Raw genomic sequence first — 26,301 nt, forward strand, 5'->3', positions numbered from 1 at the left:
TGTTCTTGGGGGCGGGAGAAGACGAGAATGTCATCAATGTTGATGACAGGCGCTCCCCCTGGAGTGGCTCGAAGGCCAAGGAGATGAGTGGTAGCGGATAGCAGTTATTCACCGTTATGTCATTGAGTCCCAGTAGTCGATGCACGTGTGTAGGGTCTTGTCCTTCTTCTCCACAAAGAAGAATCCTGCACTGGAGAGGACGAGGGATGTATACATCCTGCAGCTAGGGAGTCCCCAATGTAGATGTCGATTACCTCGGTCTCTTGTACCCGACAGTGAGTACTAGGGAGAGGTTAATCCTGCAGTCATATGGTCGGTGCGGCGGAAGCGAAGTGGCCCAGGTCTTGTTGAACACCTCCCGAAGGTCCTGGTACTCCACGGGAATTGCGGAGCGGTCTGGGGCACCTTCCAAGCCCCCAGAAAGCCCCCAGAAAGACATCCCGTAGACCAGTTAATGAGGGGATTGTGTCGCTGGAGCCAAGAGAATCCCAATCCTTGGGAATCTGAGGAGACTTGATGAGCAGGAATTGAATAGTCTCGCTGTGATTCCCTGACACCCGTAGGTTGATGGGAGTGGTAAAAGGAGTGACACGGCCTATAGAGAGCCCGTCCAATGCTCTAACATCCATGGGAGTGGAGAGGGGCTGAGTGAGGATGTTCAGCTCAGGAGCCAGGGTAGTGTCCAAAAGAACTCTCATTGACCCCAGAGTCATCGGCCCCCGGCCCCGGAGAGATTTAGGCTGGTTTCCCCACAGCAGAATGGCATGAACAGGGGTGTGAGCAAGGGAAGCAGGAAAGTTATCCCTGTGGCCCACCAGAGTACTCACTCCTACCAGAGAGCCTGATCTTTTTAAAGGACAAGAGTGTTGGGTTAATCCTGTATTGCCATTCCGCTGGTTTTAGCCCAGCTCTATCTAGTTGCATGGGCTCGGGAAGCGGTGACTCAGCTGTCTTCGGCAACTCTCGGGGAAGGTCGGGAAGCCTCTGGTTCTCTCGGCAACGGGATCATCGGGAACCTCCGGGATGACTCAGAGAAAAGGTTGAATCCCTGGGCTTGCGAGCGAAGTCAAATTTCCTCTCCCTCCGTCATTCCCGTAGTCGCCCATCGATTCAGATGGTCAAAACCATGAGGGAATCGAGGTCTGTGGGTAACTCCCGAGCGCAAGCTCGTCCTTGATCTCCTCCGAGACGCTGTGCAGGAACATACCGAACAGTGCTTCCTGGTTCCATGCACTCTCCGCTGCCAACGTGCGGAATTCCACCGCATAGTCGGCCACACTACAGGAGTCCTGCCGAAGCTGGATTAGCTTCCAGGCAACTTCTCTTCCGGAAAACGGGGCTAAACAAATGTCTTCACCTCTCCCACGAACCCTCCAGACTAATGCATATGGCCGGCTGTTTTTCCTATACAGCAGTAGCCCAGGTGAGAGCCCTCCCGGACATCAGCGTGATGAGCTAGGCTATCTTGGAGTGATCTGAGGTGAAGGAGGAGGGCTGAAACTCAAAAATTATGGCACACTGAGCTAGAAATGCCGGACAGGTGCTCGGCTCTCCATTGAAGCGTTCCCGGGGGGGGTAAGAGGGGCTCCCGAGAAGGTGGAGTGGCCGATGAGATGACGCTGCTAGCAGCTGGGTTACTGAGGGGCTGGTCATGGCGTTCAGCCAACATTTGGACCACACCATAAGGCCACGAAGCTGGCCTGGGTCTGATGGGTCAGTCATGGTCGGTTTGAAGGTAAGACCCAGATTATGTCGAAGTAACAATGTTTATTACAGCAACAGGGACAAAGGTACAGGACAGCAGGCAGGCTCAGGGTCAGGTCAGGCAGAGGTTGGTAATCCAGCGGTGGGGCAAAGGTACAGGACAGCAGGAAGGCTCAGGGTCAGGGGCAGGCAGAGTGGGCAGGCAGGAGGGCTCAGAGACAGGACAGGCAAGGGTCGAAACCAGGAGGTTGAGAAAAAGGGAGAGACTGGGGAAAAGCAGGAGCTGAGACAAAAAAAAATGCTGGTTGACTTGACAAACAAGACGAACTGGCAACAGACAAACAGAGAACACGAGTATAAATACACAGGGGATAATGGGGAAGATGGGCGTCACCTGGAGGGGGTGGAGACAATCACAAAGACAGGTGAAACAGATCAGGGTGTGACAGAATCTGGTTATGAATATAGACCGCAATAGACCCCCATTGGCATTTCTGTCTTTTCGGTAGATGTTATAACCATGTATTTCTACCACTGTATCATCAAAGGTGTTATCTAAGTGAGTTTCAGAGATAGTCAGAATATGAATGTCATGTGTTACAAGCAAGTTATTGACTTCATAAACCTGTTTCTTAAAACTTGTTGAGGATAGGGGGCAGTATTTTCACTTTGGATGAATTGCATGCCCATAGTGAACTGCATCCTACTCTGTCCTAGATTGCTAATATATGCATATTATTATTACTGTTGGATAGAAAACACTCTGACGTTTCTAAAACTGTTTGAATTATGTCTGTGAGTATAACAGAACTCATAGGGCAGGCAATCTTCCAAACAAGAAGTGAAATTCTGAATGTGGGTCAAATTTGACGTCATCGCCCCTTCCTTTCCAAACAATATGGATCTGGTAGCACCTCCTACGCCTTCCACTAGATGTCTTCATTCAGTAGAATGTGGAATGGAGCTTCTGGTGTGAACTTTGACCGAATGGGAGCGGAAATAGTCACAGTCTTGGCAGAATGCAATTTCCCTGTGGCGCATTTCTCTGTGGGTGCCACAGTCGTTCCATTTGGCTGCAGATGAAAATGTATGATCCGGTTGGAACGTTATTGGATATATATGAAAATAACATCCTGAAGATTGCTTCTCTACTTAGTTTGACCAGTTTATTCGACCTGGAATATATATTTTTGAAGTTTTCGTGCGAGTTGTCCTGGACCAGCCTCAGCTTTTGGGCACGTGAGCTGAAAGTGCTAGCAAATGCAGCTAATTGGACACTAGTATTGGACATTATGGAACAAAACAATGATTTATTGTGGAACTAGGACTCCTTGCACTGCATTCTGATGAAAGATCATCAAAGGTAAGGGAATATTTATGATGTAATTTCGTATTTCTGTTGACTCCAACATGGCGGAGAAATACTTTTACGTCTGAGCGCTGTCTCAGATTATTGCATGGTAGGCTTTTTTCGTAACGTTTTTAAAAAATCTGACACAAGCGGTTGCGTAAGAACCAGTATATCTTTAATTATATGTAGAACATGTATCTTTAGTCAAAGTTTATGATGAGTATTTCTGTTCTGGCGTAGCTTTCTATAATTCCTCTGGATATTTTGGAGGCATTTCTGAACATGGCATCAATGTAAACCGATATTTGTGGATATAAATATGCATATTATCGAACAAAACATAAATGTATTGTGTAACATGTCATATGAGTGTCATCTAATGAAGATTTTCAAAATGTTAGTGATTCATTTTATCTCTAATCCTGCTTTTGTGACTCTATCTTTGGCTGGAAAAAGTGGCTGCATTTTTCCTTTGATTTGGTGGTGGCTTACATAAATATAGGTTGTGTTTTCGCTGTAAAACATTTTAAAAATCGGACATGATGGGTAGATGAACGAGATGTTTATCTTTCATTTGCTGTATTGGACTTAATGTGTGAAAGTTAAATGTTTCATAAAGAATATATTTGAATTCCCTGCGGCACCTTTTCAGCTGAATGGGGGGTGGAGTTCCCCTCGGGGATCGCCTTGCCATAACAGGTTTTAAAATACATATTTTAATAAGGGCTATTTATAGCACTTTCCTGGGATGCTTGATTGTTTTTAATGCTTTACTGGGGAGCTTATCAGAAGTAGACTTGCTCATGTTATTTATATTGGAGATGATAGTGCAGGGTGAAATGCAGTGCTAACAGTATAACTCTGGTTCATAGGCACATGATTACTGCATACAATAGCTGTAGGCTCAACAGAGGTATTCAAGGCAGTTAAAGGGACATACATTAAGTTACTTACATTGTGTCTGCCAATGCCCCAAGGATAATGTACATTTGATGCAGCAACACAATGGTAGGGATTAACTGAGTTGGTTTTGGGTCATTGGTAAGTAATTGTCTCAACGCAGCCTTGAAATGCGTGGACAGAGTCCAGGAGCCAAGATGATTTGGATTGACTCCGTCATTCCTGTAAAGTATCTTCTGTTTCCAGAAGGTGTCAAAGTTATCTATTAAAGTGTTTCCAACAGATCTTTCACACCCGCGGACCAACGATGGTACTGGACCTGAAATTATTAGCCGCTTTTTGGAATCTTTCAGCGCTAGAATCAGTTCTTTAAAATCAGAAGTTCCGAGCTAGCCCTCCTGATGTTGTTTGACCCCACATGACCCCACATGGACTGGTATCAAGGTCCTGAATAGGTGTAGGTGTGTGTGTGTGTGTGTTCACCATGTCTGTTAATTTTTCTCCCCCAGGCGGACATCCATCTCTGGGAACTGGAAGAGCAACACAGGATCAGCCATGCTGGAACAGGTGGCCATGACAGACAAGTGAGTCGCATCGGTCTGACTAATATTACAAGCAAGGTAGGGGTTAGGGTTATAGGTAGGGGTTAGGTTTAACAACTACTCATTCACCTTCTCATTATTTGTACTATTTTCTACATTGTAGAGGGTTAATGGTAGTGGTTAGGGTTAGGGTTATAGGTAAGGGTTAGGTTTAGGTTTAGGTTTATATTAATGAGTTAGGGTTATAGAGAGGAGTTAGTATTATATGCAGGGGTTAGGCTTAATGGTAGGGGCTGGGGTTATAGGTAAGGGTTAGGTTTAGGTTTAGGTTTATAGGTATGTTTTAGGGTTATAGGGAGAGGTTAGGGTAATAGGTTAGGGTTATATGTAGGGGTTATAGGTAGGGGTTTGGTTTATATGTATGTAGGGTTAAGGGTTATAGGTAGGGGTTAGGGTTAGGGTTATAGGTAAGGGTTAGGGTTATATGTAGGGGTTATAGGTAGTGGTTAGGTAAATGATAGGGGTAAGGGTTATAGGTAAGGGTTAGGTTTAGGTTTAGGTTTATATTGATGAGTTAGGGTTATAGGGAGGGGTTAGGGTTATATGTAGGGGTTAGGTATATAGGTATGTAGGGTTAAGGGTTATAGGTAGGGGTTAGGGTTACAGCATGGGGTTAGGGTTATATGTAGGGGATAGAGTTATAGGTAGGGGTTAGGGTTATTGGTCTGGGTTACAGTTGGTTATAGGGAGGGGCTAGAGTTATAGGGAGGGGTTAGGGTTATAGGAAGGGGTTAGGGTTAGGGTTATATTTAGGGGTTAGGGTTATAGGGAGGGGTTAGGGATATAGGGAGGGGTTATGGTTATGGGGAGGGGTTAGTGTTATAGGGAGGGGTTAGAGTTATAGGGAGGGTTATAGGGAGGGGTTAGAGTTATAGGTAGGGGTTAGGGTTATAGGGAGGGGTTATGGTTATAGGTAGGGGTTAGGGTTATATGTAGGTGTTATGGTTTTGGTAGGGTTAGGGTTACAGGTAGGGGTTAGGGTTAGGGTTGTAGGTAGGGGTTAGGATTATAGGTAGTGTTAGGGTTATAGGGAGGGGTTAGGGTTATAGGTAGGGGTTATGGTTATAGGTAGGGTTTATGGTTATAGGTAGGGGTTAGGGTTATAGGTAGGGGTTATGGTTTTGGTAGGGGTTAGGATTCATGGTAGGGGTTAGGTTTAGGGTTGTAGGTAGGGGTTATGTTTATAGGTAGGGGTTATGGCTATGGTTGGGGCGGCAGGGTAGCCTAGTGTTTAGAGCGTTGGACTAGTAACCGGAAGGTTGCGAGTTCAAACCCCCGAGCTGACAAGGTACAAATCTGTCGTTCTGCCCCTGAACAGGCAGTTAACCCACTGTTCCCAGGCCGTCATTGAAAATAAGAATTTGTTCTTAACTGACTTGCCTGGTTAAATAAAGGTAAAATAAAATAAAAAATAAATAAAAATGGTTAAAGGTAGGGGTTAGGGTTAGGGTTATATGTAGTGTTAGGGTTATAGGGAGGGGTCAAGGTTATAGGGAGGGGTTATGGTTATAGGGAGAGGTTAGGGTTAATGGTAGGGATTAGGGTTATAGATAGGGGTTATGGTTCTATGTAGGGGTTATGGTTATAGGTAGGGGTTACAGTTATAGGGAGGGGTTATGGTTATAGGGAGGGGTTATGGTTATAGGGAGGGATTAGGGTTACACGGAGGGGTTTGGGTTATAGGGAGGGATTAGGGTTACACGGAGGGGTTACAGTTATAGGGGGGGTTATGGTTATAGGGAGGGGTTAGGGTTACACGGAGGGGTTTGGGTTATAGGTAGGGGTTATGGTTATAGGTAGTGTTAGGGTTATAGGTAGGGGTTATGGTTATAGGGAGGGGTTAGGGTTACACGGAGGGGTTTGGGTTACAGGGAGGGATTAGGGTTACACGAAGGGGTTACAGTTATAGGGAGGGGTTATGGTTATAGGGAGGGGTTAGGGTTACACGGAGGGGTTTGGGTTATAGGGAGGGGTTAGGGTTGATGGTAGGGATTAGGGTTATAGGTAGGGGTTATGGTTATATGTAGGGGACAGGGTTATAGTTAGGGGTTAGGGTTATAGGGGGGTTATGGTTACATGGAGGGGTTTGGGTTATAGGGAGGGGTTAGGGTTATAGGGAGGGGTTAGGGTTACACGGAGGGGTTTGGGTTATAGGGAGGGGTTAGGGTTATAGGTAGTGTTAGGGTTACACGGAGGGGTTTGGGTTATAGGGAGGGGTTATGGTTATAGGGAGGGGTTAGGGTTACACGGAGGGGTTTGGGTTATAGGGAGGGGTTAGGGTTATAGGTAGTGTTAGGGTTATAGGTAGGGGTTAGGGTTATAGGGGGGGTTATGGTTATAGGGAGGGGTTAGGGTTAATGGTAGGGATTAGGGTTATAGATAGGGGTTATGGTTCTATGTAGGGGTCAGGGTTATAGTGAGGGGTTATGGTTATAGTGAGGGGTTATGGTTATAGGGAGGGATTAGGGTTACACGGAGGGGTTTTGGTTATAGGGAGGGGTTAAGGTTATAGGGGGGGTTAGGGTTATAGGTAGGGGTTAGGGTTATAGGTAGTGTTAGGGTTATAGGTAGGGGTTAGGGTTATAGGGGGGTTATGGTTATAGGGAGGGATTAGGGTTATAGATAGGGGTTATGGTTCTATGTAGGGGTTAGGGTTATAGTGAGGGGTTATGGTTATAGGGAGGGGTTATGGTTATAGGGAGGGATTAGGGTTATATGTAGGGGTTAGGGTTATAGGTAGGGGTTAGGGTTATATGTAGGGGTCAGGGTTATAGTGAGAGGTTATGGTTATTGGGAGGGATTAGGGTTATAGGGAGGGGTTGGGGTTATAGGGAGAGGCTAGAGTTAATGGTAGGGGTTAGGGTTATAGGTAGTGTTAGGGTTATAGGGAGGGTTAGGGTTAGGGTTATAGGGAGGGGTTAAGGTTCATGGTAGGGATTAGGGTTATATGTAGGGGTTAGGGTTATATGTAGGGGTCAGGGTTATAGGGAGGGGTTATGGTTATAGGGAGGGGTTAGGGTTAATGGTAGGGATTAGGGTTATAGATAGGGGTTATGGTTCTATGTAGGGGTCAGAGTTATAGTGAGGGGTTATGGTTATAGGTAGGGATTAGGGTTACACGGAGGGGTTTGGGTTATAGGGAGGGGTTAATGTTATAGGGGGGGGGTAGGGTTATAGGTAGGGGTTAGGGTTATAGGTAGTGTTAGGGTTATAGGTAGGGGTTAGGGTTATAGGGGGGGTTAGGGTTACAGGTAGGGGTTAGGGTTATAGGTAGTGTTAGGGTTATAGGTAGTGTTGGGGTTATAGGGAGAGGCTATAGTTAATGGTAGGGGTTTGGGTTACAGGGAGGGATTAGGGTTACACGAAGGGGTTACAGTTATAGGGAGGGGTTATGGTTATAGGGAGGGGTTAGGGTTACACGGAGGGGTTTGGGTTATAGGGAGGGGTTAGGGTTAATGGTAGGGATTAGGGTTATAGGTAGGGGTTATGGTTATATGTAGGGGACAGGGTTATAGTTAGGGGTTAGGGTTATAGGGGGGTTATGGTTACATGGAGGGGTTTGGGTTATAGGGAGGGGTTATGGTTATAGGGAGGGGTTAGGGTTACACGGAGGGGTTTGGGTTATAGGGAGGGGTTAGGGTTATAGGTAGTGTTAGGGTTACACGGAGGGGTTTGGGTTATAGGGAGGGGTTATGGTTATAGGGAGGGGTTAGGGTTACACGGATGGGTTTGGGTTATAGGGAGGGGTTAGGGTTATAGGTAGTGTTAGGGTTATAGGTAGGGGTTAGGGTTATAGGGGGGGTTATGGTTATAGGGAGGGGTTAGGGTTAATGGTAGGGATTAGGGTTATAGATAGGGGTTATGGTTCTATGTAGGGGTCAGGGTTATAGTGAGGGGTTATGGTTATAGTGAGGGGTTATGGTTATAGGGAGGGATTAGGGTTACACGGAGGGGTTTGGGTTATAGGGAGGGGTTAAGGTTATAGGGGGGGTTAGGGTTATAGGTAGGGGTTAGGGTTATAGGTAGTGTTAGGGTTATAGGTAGGGGTTAGGGTTATAGGGGGGTTATGGTTATAGGGAGGGATTAGGGTTATAGATAGGGGTTATGGTTCTATGTAGGGGTTAGGGTTATAGTGAGGGGTTATGGTTATAGGGAGGGGTTATGGTTATAGGGAGGGATTAGGGTTATATGTAGGGGTTAGGGTTATAGGTAGGGGTTAGGGTTATATGTAGGGGTCAGGGTTATAGTGAGAGGTTATGGTTATTGGGAGGGATTAGGGTTATAGGGAGGGGTTGGGGTTATAGGGAGAGGCTAGAGTTAATGGTAGGGGTTAGGGTTATAGGTAGTGTTAGGGTTATAGGGAGGGTTAGGGTTAGGGTTATAGGGAGGGGTTAAGGTTCATGGTAGGGATTAGGGTTATATGTAGGGGTTAGGGTTATATGTAGGGGTCAGGGTTATAGGGAGGGGTTATGGTTATAGGGAGGGGTTAGGGTTAATGGTAGGGATTAGGGTTATAGATAGGGGTTATGGTTCTATGTAGGGGTCAGAGTTATAGTGAGGGGTTATGGTTATAGGTAGGGATTAGGGTTACACGGAGGGGTTTGGGTTATAGGGAGGGGTTAATGTTATAGGGGGGGGTAGGGTTATAGGTAGGGGTTAGGGTTATAGGTAGTGTTAGGGTTATAGGTAGGGGTTAGGGTTATAGGGGGGGTTAGGGTTACAGGTAGGGGTTAGGGTTATAGGTAGTGTTAGGGTTATAGGTAGTGTTGGGGTTATAGGGAGAGGCTATAGTTAATGGTAGGGGTTAGGGTTATAGGTAGGGGTTAGGGTTATAGGTAGTGTTAGGGTTATAGGGGGGGTTAGGGTTATAGGGAGGGGTTAGGGTTATAGGGGGGTTAGGGTTATAGGTAGGGGTTAGGGTTAGAGTTATAGGTAGGGGTTATGGTTATAGGTAGGGGTTTAGGTTATAGGTAGGGGTTATGGTTATAGGTAGGGGTTAGGGTTAGGGTTATAGGTAGTGTTAGGGTTATAGGGAGGGTTAGGGTTATAGGGAGAGGTTAGGGTTCATGGTAGGGATTAGGGTTATAGGGAGGGGTCAGGGTTATAGGGAGGGGTTACGGTTATAAGGAGGGGTTATGGTTATAGGGACGGGTTAGGGTTAATGGTAGGGATTAGGGTTATAGGTAGGGGTTAGGGTTATAGGGAGGGGTTATGGCTATAGGTAGGGGTTAGGGTTATATGTAGGGGTCAGGGTTATAGTGAGGGGTTATGGTTATTGGGAGGGATTAGGGCTATAGGGAGGGGTTGGGGTTATAGGGAGAGGCTAGAGTTAATGGTAGGGGTTACGGTTTTATCAACTCTACTCTTCACTGAACAAGTCAATTATAGACAATGCTAGCAACACCACTCTACTCCTTTTAAAGATTCCCAATACAGAGAGATTTGCACTTCCCTCAAATCCTGGATGTTGTGGAGCGTGTTCTGTCCAGGGTGGTTCTGAGTAGATCACAAAAGCAGATGTTGGCCAAGCTGCTCTACTCTGCCTGCCTCCTCCCCAAGAAGCCAACCTCCTCTTTGTCTGAAGCCAGCAGACTTGAATAATGATATGGGTTCTTGTTATTCGAGGAAATACTTTGTGAGACTATGTAGCCTGCAGATACAGTACAGTCGGTGTGGAGTTGTCTCAGTGTGGTTGAGTCTAATGAGTCTCATCAGTCACTGTAGCTCATCTTAGAGTTGTAGGCTCACTGGAGGGCCTGTAGTCCACATGCTGTAACTGAGGTGATTCAGTGAACTATGTGCTTGTGATATGTAACCTTGCCTGAGACCTGAAGACTCGTGTTAGCTCCCCATGATAATGGCCAGGATTTAGCTCAATGGATTTACACCGTCTTGATTAATGTGAACGACCCAGATTTTGATACCTGGTTGGTTACACTGACATTGTGATGTCTCTCTTCTGTCAGGAACAAGCTGTGGTTGTCTTTGAATCAGTGGGCTAACCCTGTCTCTCTCCTGTCAGGAACAAGCTGTGGTTGTCTTTAGCTCTGTGGGCTAACCCTGTCTCTCTCGGGAACAAGCTGTGGTTGTCTTTAGCTCTGTGGGCTAACCCTGTCTCTCTCAGGAACAATCTGTGGTTGTATTTAACTCTGTGGGCTAACTATGTCTCTCTCGGGAACAAGCTGTGGTTGTCTTTAGCTCTGTGGGCTAACCCTGTCTCTCTCCTGTCAGGAACCAGCTGTGGTTGTCTTTAACTCTGTGGGCTAGCCCTGTCTCTCTCGAGAACAAGTTGTGGTTGACTTTAGCTCTGTGGGCTAACCCTGTCTCTCTCAGGAACACGCTGTGGTTGTCTTTAGCTCTGTGGGTTAACCCTGTCTCTCTCAGGAACAAGCTGTGGTTGTCTTTAATTCTGTGGGCTAACCCTGTCTCTCCCGGGAACAAGCTGTGGTTGACTTTAGCTCTGTGGGCTAACCCTGTCTCTCCTGACAGGTACAAGCAGTGGGTGGACATCTGCTCAGAGATCTTTGGAGGTCTAGAGATCTGTGCAGTCAAAGCCATCTGTGGAAAGGATGGGAAGGACTACATCACTGAGGTATGCTCTGATCTCTATAATATTGTCATTAAGATCCCATCAATTACCTGATATGTTACACATTCTATTTGTCTGTGGTGGTGTTCAGTAGAGCAATTAAGAGTTATGTAGTTCATTTTAGCTTATACAGTATGTAATTGTGTAAAGTGTTTTTCCGTCTAAGTAGGTTTGGTATCAGGCTGATAGGTAGTAGGGCTGATAGTGGGTCCGGTAGTAGGGATGTTAGTGCTGATAGTGGGGCTACTAGAGGTAGTAGGGCTGAGAGTTGTAGTCGGGCTGACAGTAGGGCCAACAGTTGGGCTGACGGTAGGTCTGGTAGTAGGTCTGATAGTGGGGCTAGTAGAGGTAGTAGGTCTGATAGTGGGGCTAGTAGAGATAGTAGGTCTCATAGTGGGGCTAGTAGAGGTAGTAGGGCTGATAGTAGGGTTAGTAGAGGTAGTAGGGCTGATAGTGGGACTAGTAGATGTAGTAGGCCTGATAGTGGGGCTAGTAGAGGTAGTAGAGATGATAGTGGGGTTAGTATAGGTAGTAGAGCTGATAGTGGGACTAGTAGAGGTAGTAGAGATGATAGTGGGGCTAGTAGAGGTAGTAGGGCTGATAGTAGGGTGAGTAGAGGTAGTAGAGATGATAGTGCGGCTAGTAGAGGTAGTAGGGCTGATAGTAGGGTTGGTAGAGGTAGTAGGGCCGATAGTAGGGCTAGTAGAGGTAGTAGGTCTGATAGTGGGGCTAGTAGAGGTAGTAGGGCTGATAGTGGGACTAGTAGAGATAGTAGGGCTGATAGTGGGGCTAGTAGAGGTAGTAGAGATGATAGTGGGGCTAGTAGAGGTAGTAGGGCTGATAGTAGGGTTAGTAGAGGTAGTAGAGATGATAGTGGGGTTAGTAGAGGTAGTAGGGCTGATAGTGGGACTAGTAGAGGTAGTAGAGATGATAGTGGGGCTAGTAGAGGTAGTAGGGCTGATAGTGGGGTTAGTAGAGGTAGTAGGGCTGATAGTTGGACTAGTAGAGGTAGTAGGGCTGATAGTGGGACTAGTAGAGGTAGTAGAGATGATAGTGGGGCTAGTAGAGGTAGTAGGGCTGATAGTGGGGCTAGTAGAGGTAGTAGAGATGATAGTGGGGTTAGTAGAGGTAGTAGGGCTGATAGTGGGACTAGTAGAGGTAGTAGAGATGATAGTGGGGCTAGTAGAGGTAGTAGGGCTGATAGTGGGGCTAGTAGAGGTAGTAGAGATGATAGTGGGGTTAGTAGAGGTAGTAGGGCTGATAGTGGGACTAGTAGAGGTAGTAGAGATGATAGTGGGGCTAGTAGAGGTAGTAGGGCTGATAGTGGGGCTAGTAGAGGTAGTAGAGATGATAGTGGGGCTAGTAGAGGTAGTGGGGCTGATAGTGGGGTTAGTAGAGGTAGTAGGGCTGATAGTGGGGTTAGTAGAGGTAGTAGGGCTGATAGTGGGGCTAGTAGAGGTAGTAGGGCTGATAGTTGGACTAGTAGAGGTAGTAGGGCTGATAGTAGGGTTAGTAGAGGTAGTAGAGATGATAGTGGGGTTAGTAGAGGTAGTAGGGCTGATAGTGGGACTAGTAGATGTAGTAGGCCTGATAGTGGGGCTAGTAGAGGTAGTAGGTCTGAAAGTGGGGCTAGTAGAGGTAGTAGGTCTGATAGTGGGGCTAGTAGAGGTAGTAGAGATGATAGTGGGGTTAGTATAGGTAGTAGAGCTGATAGTAGGGCTAGTAGAGGTAGTAGGTCTGATTGTGGGGTTAGTAGAGGTAGTAGGGCTGATAGTAGGGCTAGTAGAGGTAGTAGGTCTGATAGTGGGGCTAGTAGAGGTAGTAGAGATGATAGTGGGGTTAGTAGAGGTAGTAGGGCTGATAGTGGGACTAGTAGAGGTAGTAGAGATGATAGTGGGGCTAGTAGAGGTAGTAGGGCTGATAGTGGGGTTAGTAGAGGTAGTAGGGCTGATAGTGGGGCTAGTAGAGGTAGTAGGGCTGATAGTTGGACTAGTAGAGGTAGTAGGGCTGATAGTAGGGTGAGTAGAGGTAGTAGAGATGATAGTGCGGCTAGTAGAGGTAGTAGGGCTGATAGTAGGGTTAGTAGAGGTAGTAGGGCTGATAGTAGGGCTAGTAGAGGTAGTAGGTCTGATAGTGGGGCTAGTAGAGGTAGGATAGCTGAAATTGGGGTTAGTAGAGGTAGCAGGGCTGATAGGGGGACTAGTTATTTTCCTGGACTCGATTGTACCCCCACTAGTTATTTTGCTGGACTCCATAGTACCCCCGCTATTAATTTCGCTGGACTCCATAGTACCCCCACTATTAATTTTGCTGGACTCCATAGCACCCCCACTAGTTATTTTGCTGGACTCCGTAGTACCCCAACTAGTTATTTTGCCGGACTCCATAGTACACCCACTAGTTATTTTGCCGGACTCCATAGTACCCCCACTAGTTATTCTGCCGGACTCCATAGTACCCCCACTAGTTATTTTGCTGGACTCCATAGTGCCCCCACTAGTTATTTTGCTGGACTCCATAGTACCCCCACTAGTTATTTTGCTGGACTCCATAGTACCCCCACTAGTTATTTTGCTGGACTCCATAGTACCCCCACTAGTTATTTTGCTGGACTCCATAGTACCCCCACTAGTTATTTTGCTGGACTCCATAGTACCCCCACTAGTTATTTTGCTGGACTCCATACCGGACTCCATTTACTGTTTATTTTGTTTGGTTGGTTCTAGTTCTAACTGATGTACAGTCGTGGCCAAAAGTTTTGAGAATGACACAAATATTCATTTTCACAAAGTCTGCTGCCTCAGTTTGTATGATGGCAATTTGCATATCCTGTCTAGGACACAAGTTCAGCTAGTGGAACCCCCCCCACAACATTCCGCTGAAAAGGCAGCACGGGAAATTCAAAAATATTTTTTTGAAATATGTAGCTTTCACATATTAAAAAGTCCAATACAGCAAATGAAAGATAAACATCTTGTTAATCTACCCATCGTGTCCGATTTAAAAAATGCTTTACAGCGGAAACACAACATATGATTATGTTAGATCACCACCAAATCCAAAAAACACAGCCATTTTTCCCAGCCAAAGATAGTCACAAAAGCAGAAATAGAGATAAAATGAATCACTAACCTTTGATAATCTTTATCAGATGACACTCATAGGACATAATGTTACACGATATATTTATGTTTTGTTCGATAATGTGCATATTTATATCCACAAATCTCGGTTTACATTGGTGCCATGTTCAGATATGCCTCCAAAATATCCGGAGTAATTACAGAGAGCCACGTCATATAACAAAAATACTCATCATAAACTTTGATGAAAGATGCATGTTTTACTTAAAGATACACTTGTTCTTAATGCAACCGCTGTGTCAGTTAGGAAAAAGCATACCATGCAATAGTCTGTGACGGCGCTCAAAAGTACACAACATTTCTCCGCCATGTTGGAGTCAACAGAAATTACATCATAAATATTGCCTTACCTTTGATGATCTTTCATCAGAATGCAGTGCCAGGAATCCTAGTTCCGTAATAAATCGTTGTTTTGTTCGATAATGTCCATTAAAAGTGTCCAATTAGCTACTTTTGCTAGCACGTTTAGTTCACATGTCCAAACGCTGGCGCCTGTCCAGGCGAACTCGGACGAAAACTTTAAAAAGTTATATTCCAGGTCGAATAAACTGGTCAAACTAAGTAGAGAATCAATCTTCAGGATGTTGTTATCATATACAGTTGCACAATTGGTGGCTGACTAAATACTATTTTGCCCCACTGTATATCCAATAACGTTCCAACCGGAGCATTCGTTTTTGCCTACAGAGTAATGGAACGCATGGCGATATCATGAGTAATGCGCCTGACCAGGAACTGGCATTCTGCCAGACCACTGACTCAAATAGCTGCCATCTGCCCCACATCACACTAGAGGCTTCATTCCACATTCTACTGACTGTTGACATCTAGTGGAAGGCGTGGAAAGTAAGAAAAGATCCATATCTTACTGGGATGTGAATAGACGATGAGTTTAACATCAACCAGCCCCAGAATTTCCAAATTTGACTGCCATATGAGTTCTGTTATACTCACAGACATAATTCAAACAGTTTTAGAAACGTCAGAGTGTTTTCTATCCAATAGTAATAATAATATGCATATATTAGCAATCTAGGACAGAGTAGGATGCATTTCACTATGGGCATGCAATTCATCCAAAGTGAAAATGCTGCCCCCTATCCCAAAAAGATATACTCCAGAATGGCATGAAGAGTGATCAGATGAATTGCAATTAATTGCAAAGTCCCTCTTTGCCATTCAAATGAACTGAATTCCATTTTCACTGCATTTCAGCCCTGCCACAAAAGGACCAGCTGACATCATGTCAGTGATTCTCTCGTTAACACAGGTGTGAGTGTTTTGCGAGGACAAGGATCACTCTGTCATGCTGATTGAGTTCGAATAACAGATTGGAAGCTTCAAAAGGAGGGTGGTGCTTGGAATCATTGTTTTTTTCTCTGTCAATCATGGTTACCTGCAAGGAAACACGTGCCGTCATCATTGCTTTGCACAAAAAGGGCTTCACAGGCAAGGATATTGCTGCCAGTAAGATTGCACCTAAATCAACCATTTATCGGATCATCAAGAACTTCAAGGAGAGCGGTTCAATTGTTGTGAAGAAGGCTTCAGGGCGCCCAAGAAAGTCCAGCAAGCGCCAGGACTGTCTCCTAAAGTTGATTCAGCTGCGGGATTGGGGCACCACCAGTACAGAGCTTGCTCAGGAATGGCAGCAGGCAGGTGTGAGTGCATCTGCACGCACAGTGAGGCAAAGACTTTGGAGGATGGCCTGGTGTCAAGAAGGGCAGCAAAGAAGCCCCTTCTCTCCAGGGAAAACATCAGGGACAGACTGATATTCTGCAAAAGGTACAGGGATTGGACTGCTGAGGACTGGGGTAAAGTCATTTTCTCTGATTGTTAGGGGTATCCGGAAAAAAAGCTTGTCCAGAGAAGACAAGGTGAGCGCTACAGTAAAGCATCCTGAGACCATTCATGTGTGGGGTTGCTTCTCAGCCAAGGGAGTGGGCTCACTCACAATTTTGCCTAAGAACACAGCCATGAATAAAGAATGGTACCAACACATCTTCCGAGAGCAACTTCTCCCAACCGTCCAGGAACAGTTTGGTGACGAACAATGCCTTTTCCAGCATGATGGAGCACCTTGCCATAAGGCAAAAGTGATAACTAAGTGGCTCGGGGAACAAAACATTGAGATTTTGGGTCCATGGCCAGGAAACTCCCCAGACCTTAATCCCATTGAGAACTTGTGGTCAATCCTCAAGAGGCGGGTGGACAAACAAAATCAAATCAAAGTTTATTTGTCACGTGCACCGAATACAACACCTTACAGTGAAATGCTTACTTACAGGCTCTAACCAATAGTGCAAAAAAGGTGTTATGTGAACAATAGGTAAGTAAAGAAATAAAATAACAGAAAAAAGACAGGCTATATACAGTAGCGAGGCTATAAAAGTAGCGAGGCTACATACAGACACCGGTTAGTCAGGCTGATTGAGGTAGTATGTCCATGTAGATATGGTTAAAGTGACTATGCATATATGATTAACAGAGAGTAGCAGTAGCTTAAAAGAGGCGTTGGCGGGTGGTGGGTGGCGTAACACAATGCAGATTTGCCCAGTTAGCCAATGTGCGGGAACACTGGTTGGTCAGCCCAAAACCCACAAATTCTGACAAACTCCAAGCATTGATTAGGCAAGAATGGGCTGCCATCATTCAGGATGTGGCCCAGAAGTTAATTGACAGCATGCCAGGGTGGATTGCAGAGGTCTTGAAAAAGAAGGGTCAACACTGCAAATATTGACTCTTTGCATCAACTTCATGTAATTGTCAATAAAATGCTTTTAACTATACTTCAGTATTTCATAGTACCATCTGACAAAAATATCTAAAGACACTGAAGCAGCAAACTTTGTGGAAATTAATATTTGTGTCATTCTTAACTTTTGGCCACGACTGTATACTGTGACTTTGGGGTGCCAGGTTGGTTGTAGTTATAACTGCTGTATACTGTGCCTTTGGGTTGCCAGGTTGTGGGTTCCTCCATGCAGCTGATCGGAGAGCACCAGGCAGAGGACAGGCAGCTCATCTCTGATCTGGTGCTGACTAAGATGAACCAGGCTCAGCCAAGGACGGCCACTCACTCTCCTGTCCAGAAACCGGTAAGGAAGCTATCACTGTCCTGTCCAGAGACCGGTAAGGAAGCTATCACTGTCCTGTCCAGAGACCGGTAAGGAAGCTATCACTGTCCTGTCCAGAGACCGGTAAGGAAGCTATCACTGTCCTGTCCAGAGACCGGTAAGGAAGCTATCACTGTCCTGTCCAGGGGACGGTAAGGAAGCTATCACTGTCCTGTCTAGAGATCGGTAAGGAAGCTATCACTGTCCTGTCCAGAGACCGGTAAGGAAGCTATCACTGTCCTGTCCAGAGACCGGTAAGGAAGCTATCACTGTCCTGTCTAGAGACAGGTAAGGAAGCTATCACTGTCCTGTCCAGGGACCGGTAAGGAAGCTATCACTGTCCTGTCCAGAGACCGGTAAGGAAGCTATCACTGTCCTTTCCAGAGATCGGTAAGGAAGCTATCACTGTCCTGTCCAGAGACTGGTCAGGAAGCTATCACTGTCCTGTCCAGAAATCGGTAAGGAAGCTATCACTGTCCTGTCCAGAGACCGGTAAGGAAGCTATCACTGTCCTGCCCAGACCGGTAAGGAAGCTATCACTGTCCTGTCCAGAGACCGGTAAGGAAGCTATCACTGTCCTGTCCAGAGACCGATAAGGAAGCAATCACTACTGTGTATCTGCATCCCTCAGTAGACACTATATCTGAGTTGCAGGTTAAAGATGTGAGGAGTGAAATGGAGATGAAGTTTGATCTTTGCTGTCATGTTGTTTTCAGAACAGTTTGTCTTTGCTCACGGCACCCCCTGGTGGGGAGACTCATTATCAGTCCTTCCTCATTGTACATTCTGTCATGTTTGTCTATATATGTCAACAGCTTTATATGTTACAGTTTTTCTCAATTGCTTGAGCACATTTGTCCACTCAGAATTCACTTTTTGAAAACTATTAACACGCAGCCCCAAACTGAAACACAGTGGCCAAAATAACCCACTTAATTTGCAAAATGCATTACACCCCTGTCGATGTCTGGACTCCAGCAAAAATCAAATTAGCATAATACAACAATTCCCATAAAAATCTGTCAGTTTAAGCTAGAGATATTTGTTTTTTTAATTGGATGTGTCTCAATCCACCACATCTGCCGATGTCACACTTCCACGGTAAAAGTTGTGTTTGTCAGACCATGAGACATCCCACAAAATCGTCTGTAGCGTCCGAATGGTTTGGCCTACATTTTGCTATAAGACCCCTACAAGCGTGTGAAGTTGGTACAGCCGATCTGCCAACTTCTGTCTGTAGCATATGAACAGTTTGAGCTACACCAGTTTGAGCTTTTCCCTCTATGGAAAGGTGAGACTCTCACAAACACATCGTTTTTTTTTTTGCTCTTGGATGCCCACAGGCCTCACAACACTCATCTGAAGGTCCCCAAGTACCAGTTGAATAAAATTAATGGAAGTATACAGTGCCTTCGGAAAGTTTTCAGACCCCTTGACTTTTTCCATGTTTTGTTACGTTACAGCCTTATTCTAAAATTGATGAGGGGAAAAAACGATTTACTCAATCTACACACAATACCCTATAATGACAAAGCAAAAACTGATTTTTTTAAATGTTTGCTAATTTATAAAATAAACAAACCCGGAAATATTCCATTTACATAAGTATTCAGACCCTTTACTGAGTACTTTGATGAATCACCTTTGGCAGCAAATACAGCATCGGGTCTTCTTGGGTATGACGCTACAAGCTTGGCACACCTGTATTTGGGGAGTTTCTCCCATTATCTCAAGCTCTGTCAGGTTGGATGGGGAGCTTTACTGCACAGCTATTCAGGTCTCTCCTGAAATGTCCGGGCTTTGGCTGGGCCACTCAGGACATTCAGAGACTTGTCCCGAAAGCACCCCTGTGGTGTCTTGGCTGTGTGCTTAGGGTTGTTGTCCTGTTGGAAGGTGAACATTCGCCTCCGTTCATCTTTGCCTCGATCCTGACTAGTCTCCCAGTCACCGCCGCTGAAAAACGTCCCCACAGCATGATGCTTCCACCACCATGTTTCACTGTAGGGATGGTGCCAGATTTCCTCCAGATGTGACGCTTGGCATTCAGGCCAAATAGTTCAATCTTGGTTTCATCAGACCAGAGAATCTTGCTTCTCATGGTCTGAGAGTCCTTTAGGTGCCTTTTGGCAAACTCCAAGTGGGCTGTCATGGGCCTTTTACTGAGGAGTGGCTTCCGTCTGGCCACTCTACCATAAAGGCCTAATTGGTGGAGTGCTGCAGAGATGTTTGTCCTTCTGGAAAGTTTTCCCATCTCCACAGAGGAACTCTAGAGCTTTGTCAAAGTGACCATGATCACCTCTCTGACCAAGGCCCTTCTCCCCCGAATGCTCAGTTTGGCTGAGCGGACAGCTTTAGGAAGAATCTTGGTGGTTCCAAATTTCTTCCATTTAAGATTGATGGAGAACACTGTTCTTGGGGACCTTCAATGCTGCAGATATTTAGTACCCTTCATGGCTTGGTTTTTGCTCTGACATGCACTGTCAACTGTGGGACCTTATATAGACCGATGTGTGCCTTTCAAAATCATGTCCAATCAATTAAATGTATGACAGGTGGACTCCAATCAAGTTGAAGTTGATACTCAATCTGAATACTTATGTAAATAAGGTATTTTTGTTTTTAAATTGAATCGATTTGCCAAAATTTCTAAAAACCTCTTTCTCTTTTGTCATTATGGGTTATTGTGTGTAGATTGATGAGGATTTTTTATTTAATTAATCAATTTTAGAATAAAACTGTAACACAACAAAATGTTGAAAATAATCAAGGGGTCTGAATACTTTCTGAAGGCACTGTATATGTATATGGATACTGTTGAGTGCCAAACAAATTGGGTTAAATACATGTAAAAAAAAAAAGAACAAATGTTTCTTGGTCTTTCTTATATCTCTCAGATATAGGAATATATATAATATATAATATGTAGCGAATATAAGCTATTCCCTGTGTTTGTATGGGCTAATAGCAGTAAGGCCCCAAAAATGTTTTCATCAAATATATACAGTACCAGTCAAAAGTGTGGACACACCTACTCATTCAAGGGTTTTTCTTTATTTGTACTATCTTCTACATTGTAAAATAATTGTGAAGACATCAAAACTATGAAATAACACATATGCAATCATGTAGTAACCAAAATATTGGTAAACCCTTTGCCTTGATGACAGCTTTGCACACTCGTGGCATTCTCTCAACCAGCTTCACATGGAATGCTTTTACAACAGTATTGAAGGAGTTCACACATATGCTAAACACTTGTTGGCTGCTTTTCCTTCACTCTGCGGTCCAACTGATCCCAAACCATCTCAATTGGGTTGATGTTGGGTGATTGTGGAGGTCAGGTCATCTGAGGCAAAACTCCATTACTCTCTTTCTTGGTCAAATAGCCCTTACACAGCCTGAAGGTGTGTTGTGTCATTGTCTTCTTGAAAAACAAATTATAGTCACACTAAGAATAAACCAGATGGGATGGCGTGTCACTGCAGAATGCTGTGGTAGCCATGCTGGTTAAGTGTGCCTTACATTCTAAATAAATCACAGACAGTGTCACCAGCAAAGCATCCACACACAATCACACCTTCTCCTCCATGCTTCACGGTTGGAACCACACATGCAGAGATCATCCGTTCACCTACTCTACATCTCACAAAGACATGGTGGTTGGAACCAAAAATCTCAAATTTGGACTCATCAGACCAAAGGACCGATTTCCACCGGTCTAATGTCCATTGCTCGTGTTTCTTGAGAGGTTGAGATGTGTCTGTCACTAGAACTAGAAATTTTCCAGATTGACTGACCTTCATGTCTTAAAGTGATGATGGACTGTTTCTCTTTGGTTATTTGAGCTGTTCTTGACCTAATATGGACTTGGTCTTTTACCAAATAGGGCTATATTCTGTATACCACCCCTACCTTGGTACAACCAACTGATTGACTCAAACAAATTTAAGAAGGATAGAAATTCCACAAATTAACTTCTAACAAGGCACATCTGTTAATTGAAATGCTTCCAGGTGACTATCTCATGAAACTGGCTGAGAAAATGCCAAGAATGTGCAAAGCTGTCATCAAGGCAAAGGGTGTCTACTTTGAAGAATTTCAAATATAAATTATTTTTTGATTTGTTAAACACTCTTTTGGTAACCTACATGTGTTATTTCATAGTTTTGATGTCTTCACTATTATTCTACAATGTAGAAAATTATGAAAAAAATAAGAAAACCCCTTGAATGAGTAGGTGTGTCCAAACTTTTGACTGGTACTGTATGTATATATATATTTATACATATATATATATATATATATATATTCAAACAGCTAAATTATCCTTGGTATGACCTTATTAAAACAATTTCATATAGCTTAGTATATAATTACAGTATGTACCATAATAGGTAAAAATATTATCACAGCATGGGCTATATTATTTTTTCCAAAAATGATTTGACCAAAGATGACCAATGCAGAAAGAATGTCACTAAAGAGCATGAATATCCAGAAACAAAAGGCTTTTCTTGAACTTTTTCCATTTGAACTTAGAGCTGAACTTTCTTCCTCTATGGGCACCTCTATCTCTCCTTTGTCCTTGCCCTTGGCCTCTTACTTGGTCCATTCTTGCAAAAAGAAATTCAGAGGTGGCCTCTTTTATGCATGAATAAGGTCTAATTGAACAATAAGTTTTGCACATGAAGAGAAGAAGAGCTTCACATTCATGGGAGTAATTTGTATCAGCTTTTGCATTTGCATTGTGTGTGAAAGCAATGAGAAATTGATTACACTTTAGCTAAAAATAATACTGTTGTGCTCATTAGGTTCTGATGGGGATCAAGTGGACCCCAGTTCATTAAAAGTGTCTTAGCAATCCAGAAAAACTTAAATATGTGTTACAGCTGTCACAGACCTGTATTGTACTGCTGATTATGTTGCTGATACCTGAGCCATTCCACCATGTAACTATACCCGTGCTACCTGATACCTGAGCTATTCCACCATGTAACTATGCCCGTGCTACCTGATACCTGAGCTATTCCACCATGTAACTATGCCCGTGCTACCTGATACCTGAGCTATTCCACCATGTAACTATACCCGTGCTACCTGTTACCTGAGCTATTCCACCATGTAACTATGCCCGTGCTACCTGATACCTGAGCTATTCCACCATGTAACTATGCCCGTGCTACCTGATACCTGAGCTATTCCACCATGTAACTATACCCGTGCTACCTGTTACCTGAGCTATTCCACCATGTAACTATGCCCGTGCTACCTGATACCTGAGCTATTCCACCATGTAACTATACCCGTGCTACCTGTTACCTGAGCTATTCCACCATGTAACTATGCCCGTGCTACCTGATACCTGAGCTATTCCACCATGTAACTATGCCCGTGCTACCTGATACCTGAGCTATTCCACCATGTAACTATGCCCATGCTACCTGTTACCTGAGCTATTCCACCATGTAACTATGCCCGTGCTACCTGATACCTGAGCTATTCCACCATGTAACTATGCCCGTGCTACCTGATACCTGAGCTATTCCACCATGTAACTATACCCGTGCTACCTGTTACCTGAGCTATTCCACCATGTAACTATGCCCGTGCTACCTGATACTTGAGCTATTCCACCATGTAACTATACCCGTGCTACCTGATACCTGAGCTATTCCACCATGTAACTATGCCCGTGCTACCTGATACCTGAGCTATTCCACCATGTAACTATGCCCGTGCTACCTGATACCTGAGCTATTCCACCATGTAACTATGCCAGTGCTACCTGTCATGATGTATGTCTATGTCTCTGTCTGTTTCAGAGGGAAGTGGCAGAGCCAACCAAGAACCCCGGACAGTGGCGCCAATCTCAAGGTTGTTTACATTACATCCTAGACCGTAATGGTGTTACTGTAGAAACCAGTCAGGTTCAGGCCAAGTGATTGGCCAGTTAGAAATCTCAGGCTGGCCTCCTGAGTGGCACAGTGGTCAAATTAACTGCATCGCAGTGCTTGAGGCATCACTACAGACCCGGGTTTGATCCCAGGCTGGCCATGACCGGGAGACCCATGAGGCGGCGCACAATTGGCCCAGCGTCGCCCTGGTTAGGCGATGGCTTGGCCGGCTGGGATGTCCTTGTCCTGTCGGGCTCTAGCGACTCCTTGCGGCGGGCCAGACGCATGCAAGCTGACTTCAGTCACCAGGTGTACGTGTTTCCTGCGACACATTGGTAAGCTGGCTTGCGGTTTAAGCGAGGAGTGTGTAAAGAAGTAGTGCGGCTTGGCAGGGTCGTGTTTCGGAGGACGCACGCAAAAGTGCACTGTATACTGTATGTAACTGTTATGAATTTTGTATTGTCAATTTGTTGTCTACTGTATTAAAACCACCACTTTAAACATGTACATGTTACTGCAACAAAATGTAGAAAGAGATCAAGCAAATCAGCTCCTGTGGATTTTTTTGCATAACTTTTTTGCAATTGAAATGATTCAAATGGAAAAAAGAGTGAGTGGAGGGACATTATTCTCAACTATCTTTTTAGCAGTGAATAAAGGACTTCCTAGTGGAACTTGAGGTATTTTCAGAAACCATTCTTTCAAACAGATGGCCAGCTGAGGAAAAATGGTTATCAAAAATACCACAAATGGGGGGGGGGGGGGGGGGGGGGGGAGTTTATTTATCAAAGATTTGACCACTTTCAAGAATTGAACTGAATTTCCACCACTCTCAGATACACAATTCAATCTGTCAATCTAGCCTTAGCCCAAGCTAAATTTCTTACCTTAATCTCTTATATGGATCATGCTTATCTACATGTCTTAAATTAATGACGGACTGTCGTTTCTCTTTGCTTATTTGAGCTGTTCTTGCCATAATTCCACAAATGTACTTTTATGAAGGCACACCTGTTAATAATTTAAATGCATTCCAGATGACTACCTCATGAAGCTGGTTGAGAGAATGCCAAGAGTGTGCAAAGCTGTCATCAAGGCAAAGGGTGGCTGTTTGAAGAATCTCAAATATAAAATATATTTTGATTTGTGTAACACTTTTTTGGTTGCTACATGATTCCATATGTGTTATTTCATAGTTTTGAAGTCTTCACTATTATTCTACAATGTGGTAAAACTTTTTACTGGTAGTGTACATAGTACAGTAATACATACAATAATACGTAGTACCGTAATACATTAATTAATACAAAGTACAGTAAAACATAGTACAGTACAACGGCTGGCCATGCCTTCCTCCTGGCTACTCCAACCTCGGCCAACAGCTCCACCCCCCCCCCGCAGCTACTCGCCCAAGCCTCTCCAGGTTCTCCTTTACCCAGATCCAGATAGCAGATGTTCTGAAAGAGCTGCAAAACCTGGACCCGTACAAATCAGCTGGGCTTGACAATCTGGACCCTCTATTACTGAAACTATCCGCCGCCATTGTCGCAACCCCTATTACCAGCCTGTTCAACCTCTCTTTCATATCGTCTGAGATCCCCAAGGATTGGAAAGCTGTCGCAGTCATCCCCCTCTTCAAAGGGGGAGACACCCTGGACCCAAACTGTTACAGACCTATATCCATCCTGCCCAGCTTATCTAAGGTCTTCGAAAGCCAAGTCAACAAACAGGTCACTGACCATCTCGAATCCCACCGTACCTTCTCCGCTGTGCAATCTGGTTTCCGAGCCGGTCACGGGTGCACCTCAGCAACGCTCAAGGTACTAAACGATATCATAACCGGCATCGATAAAAGACAGTACTGTGCAGCCGTCTTCATCGACCTTGCCAAGGCTTTCGACTCTGTCAATCACCATATTCTTATCGGCAGACTCAGTAGCCTCTGTGTTTCTGATGACTGCCTTGCCTGTTTCACCAACTAATTTGCAGACAGAGTTCAGTGTGTCAAATCGGAGGGCATGCTGTCCGGTCCTCTGGCAGTCTCTATGGGGGTGTCACAGGGTTCAATTCTCGGGCCGACTCTTTTCTCTGTATATATCAATGATGTTGCTCTTGCTGCGGGCGATTCCCTGATCCACCTCTACACAGACGACACCATTCTGTATACTTCCGGCCCGTCCTTGGACACTGTGCTATCTAACCTCCAAACGAGCTTCAATGCCATACAACACTCCTTCCGTGGCCTCCAACTGCTCTTAAACGCTAGTAAAACCAAATGCATGCTTTTCAACCATTCGCTGCCTGCACCCGCACGCCCGACTAGCATCACCACCCTGGATGGTTCCGACCTAGAATATGTGGACATCTATAAGTACCTAGGTGTCTGGCTAGACTGTAAACTCTCCTTCCAGACTCATATCAAACATCTCCAATCTAAAATCAAATCTAGAGTCGGCTTTCTATTCCGCAACAAAGCCTCCTTCACTCACGCCGCCAAACTTACCCTAGTAAAACTGACTATCCTACCGATCCTCGACTTCGGCGATGTCATCTACAAAATAGCTTCCAATACTCTACTCAGCAAACTGGATGCAGTTTATCACAGTGCCATCCGTTTTGTTACTAAAGCACCTTATACCACCCACCACTGCGACCTGTATGCTCTAGTCGGCTGGCCCTCGCTACATATTCGTCGCCAGACCCACTGGCTCCAGGTCATCTACAAGTCCATGCTAGGTAAAGCTCCGCCTTATCTCAGTTCACTGGTCACGATGGCAACACCCACCCGTAGCACGCGCTCCAGCAGGTGTATCTCACTGATCATCCCTAAAGCCAACACGTCATTTGGCCGCCTATCGTTCAAGTTTTCTGCTGCCTGTGACTGGAACGAATTGTAAAAATCGGAGACTGTAAAATCGGAGATTGTAAAAGTTGGAGACTTTTATCTCCCTCACCAACTTCAAACATCTGCTATCTGAGCAGCTAACCGATCGCTGCAGCTG

At 44.9% G+C, this 26,301-nt stretch overlaps 1 protein-coding gene across 1 annotated transcript in view; it reads left to right on the forward strand.

The window, feature by feature from the left end:
* Positions 1 to 26,301, forward strand: part of LOC110494842 (synapsin-2) — a 278,300-nt gene that overhangs the window by 241,853 nt on the left and 10,146 nt on the right. Inside the window, exons 8-11 of the mRNA XM_036950994.1 lie at positions 4,465 to 4,539; positions 11,047 to 11,149; positions 17,256 to 17,387; positions 23,228 to 23,279. Coding sequence (XP_036806889.1) covers positions 4,465 to 4,539; positions 11,047 to 11,149; positions 17,256 to 17,387; positions 23,228 to 23,279 — 362 coding nt within the window. The remainder of the gene's footprint in view (positions 1 to 4,464; positions 4,540 to 11,046; positions 11,150 to 17,255; positions 17,388 to 23,227; positions 23,280 to 26,301) is intronic.

The sequence above is a fragment of the Oncorhynchus mykiss genome, chromosome 17 (genome assembly GCF_013265735.2).
Source record: "Oncorhynchus mykiss isolate Arlee chromosome 17, USDA_OmykA_1.1, whole genome shotgun sequence".
Classification (NCBI taxonomy): domain Eukaryota; kingdom Metazoa; phylum Chordata; class Actinopteri; order Salmoniformes; family Salmonidae; genus Oncorhynchus; species Oncorhynchus mykiss.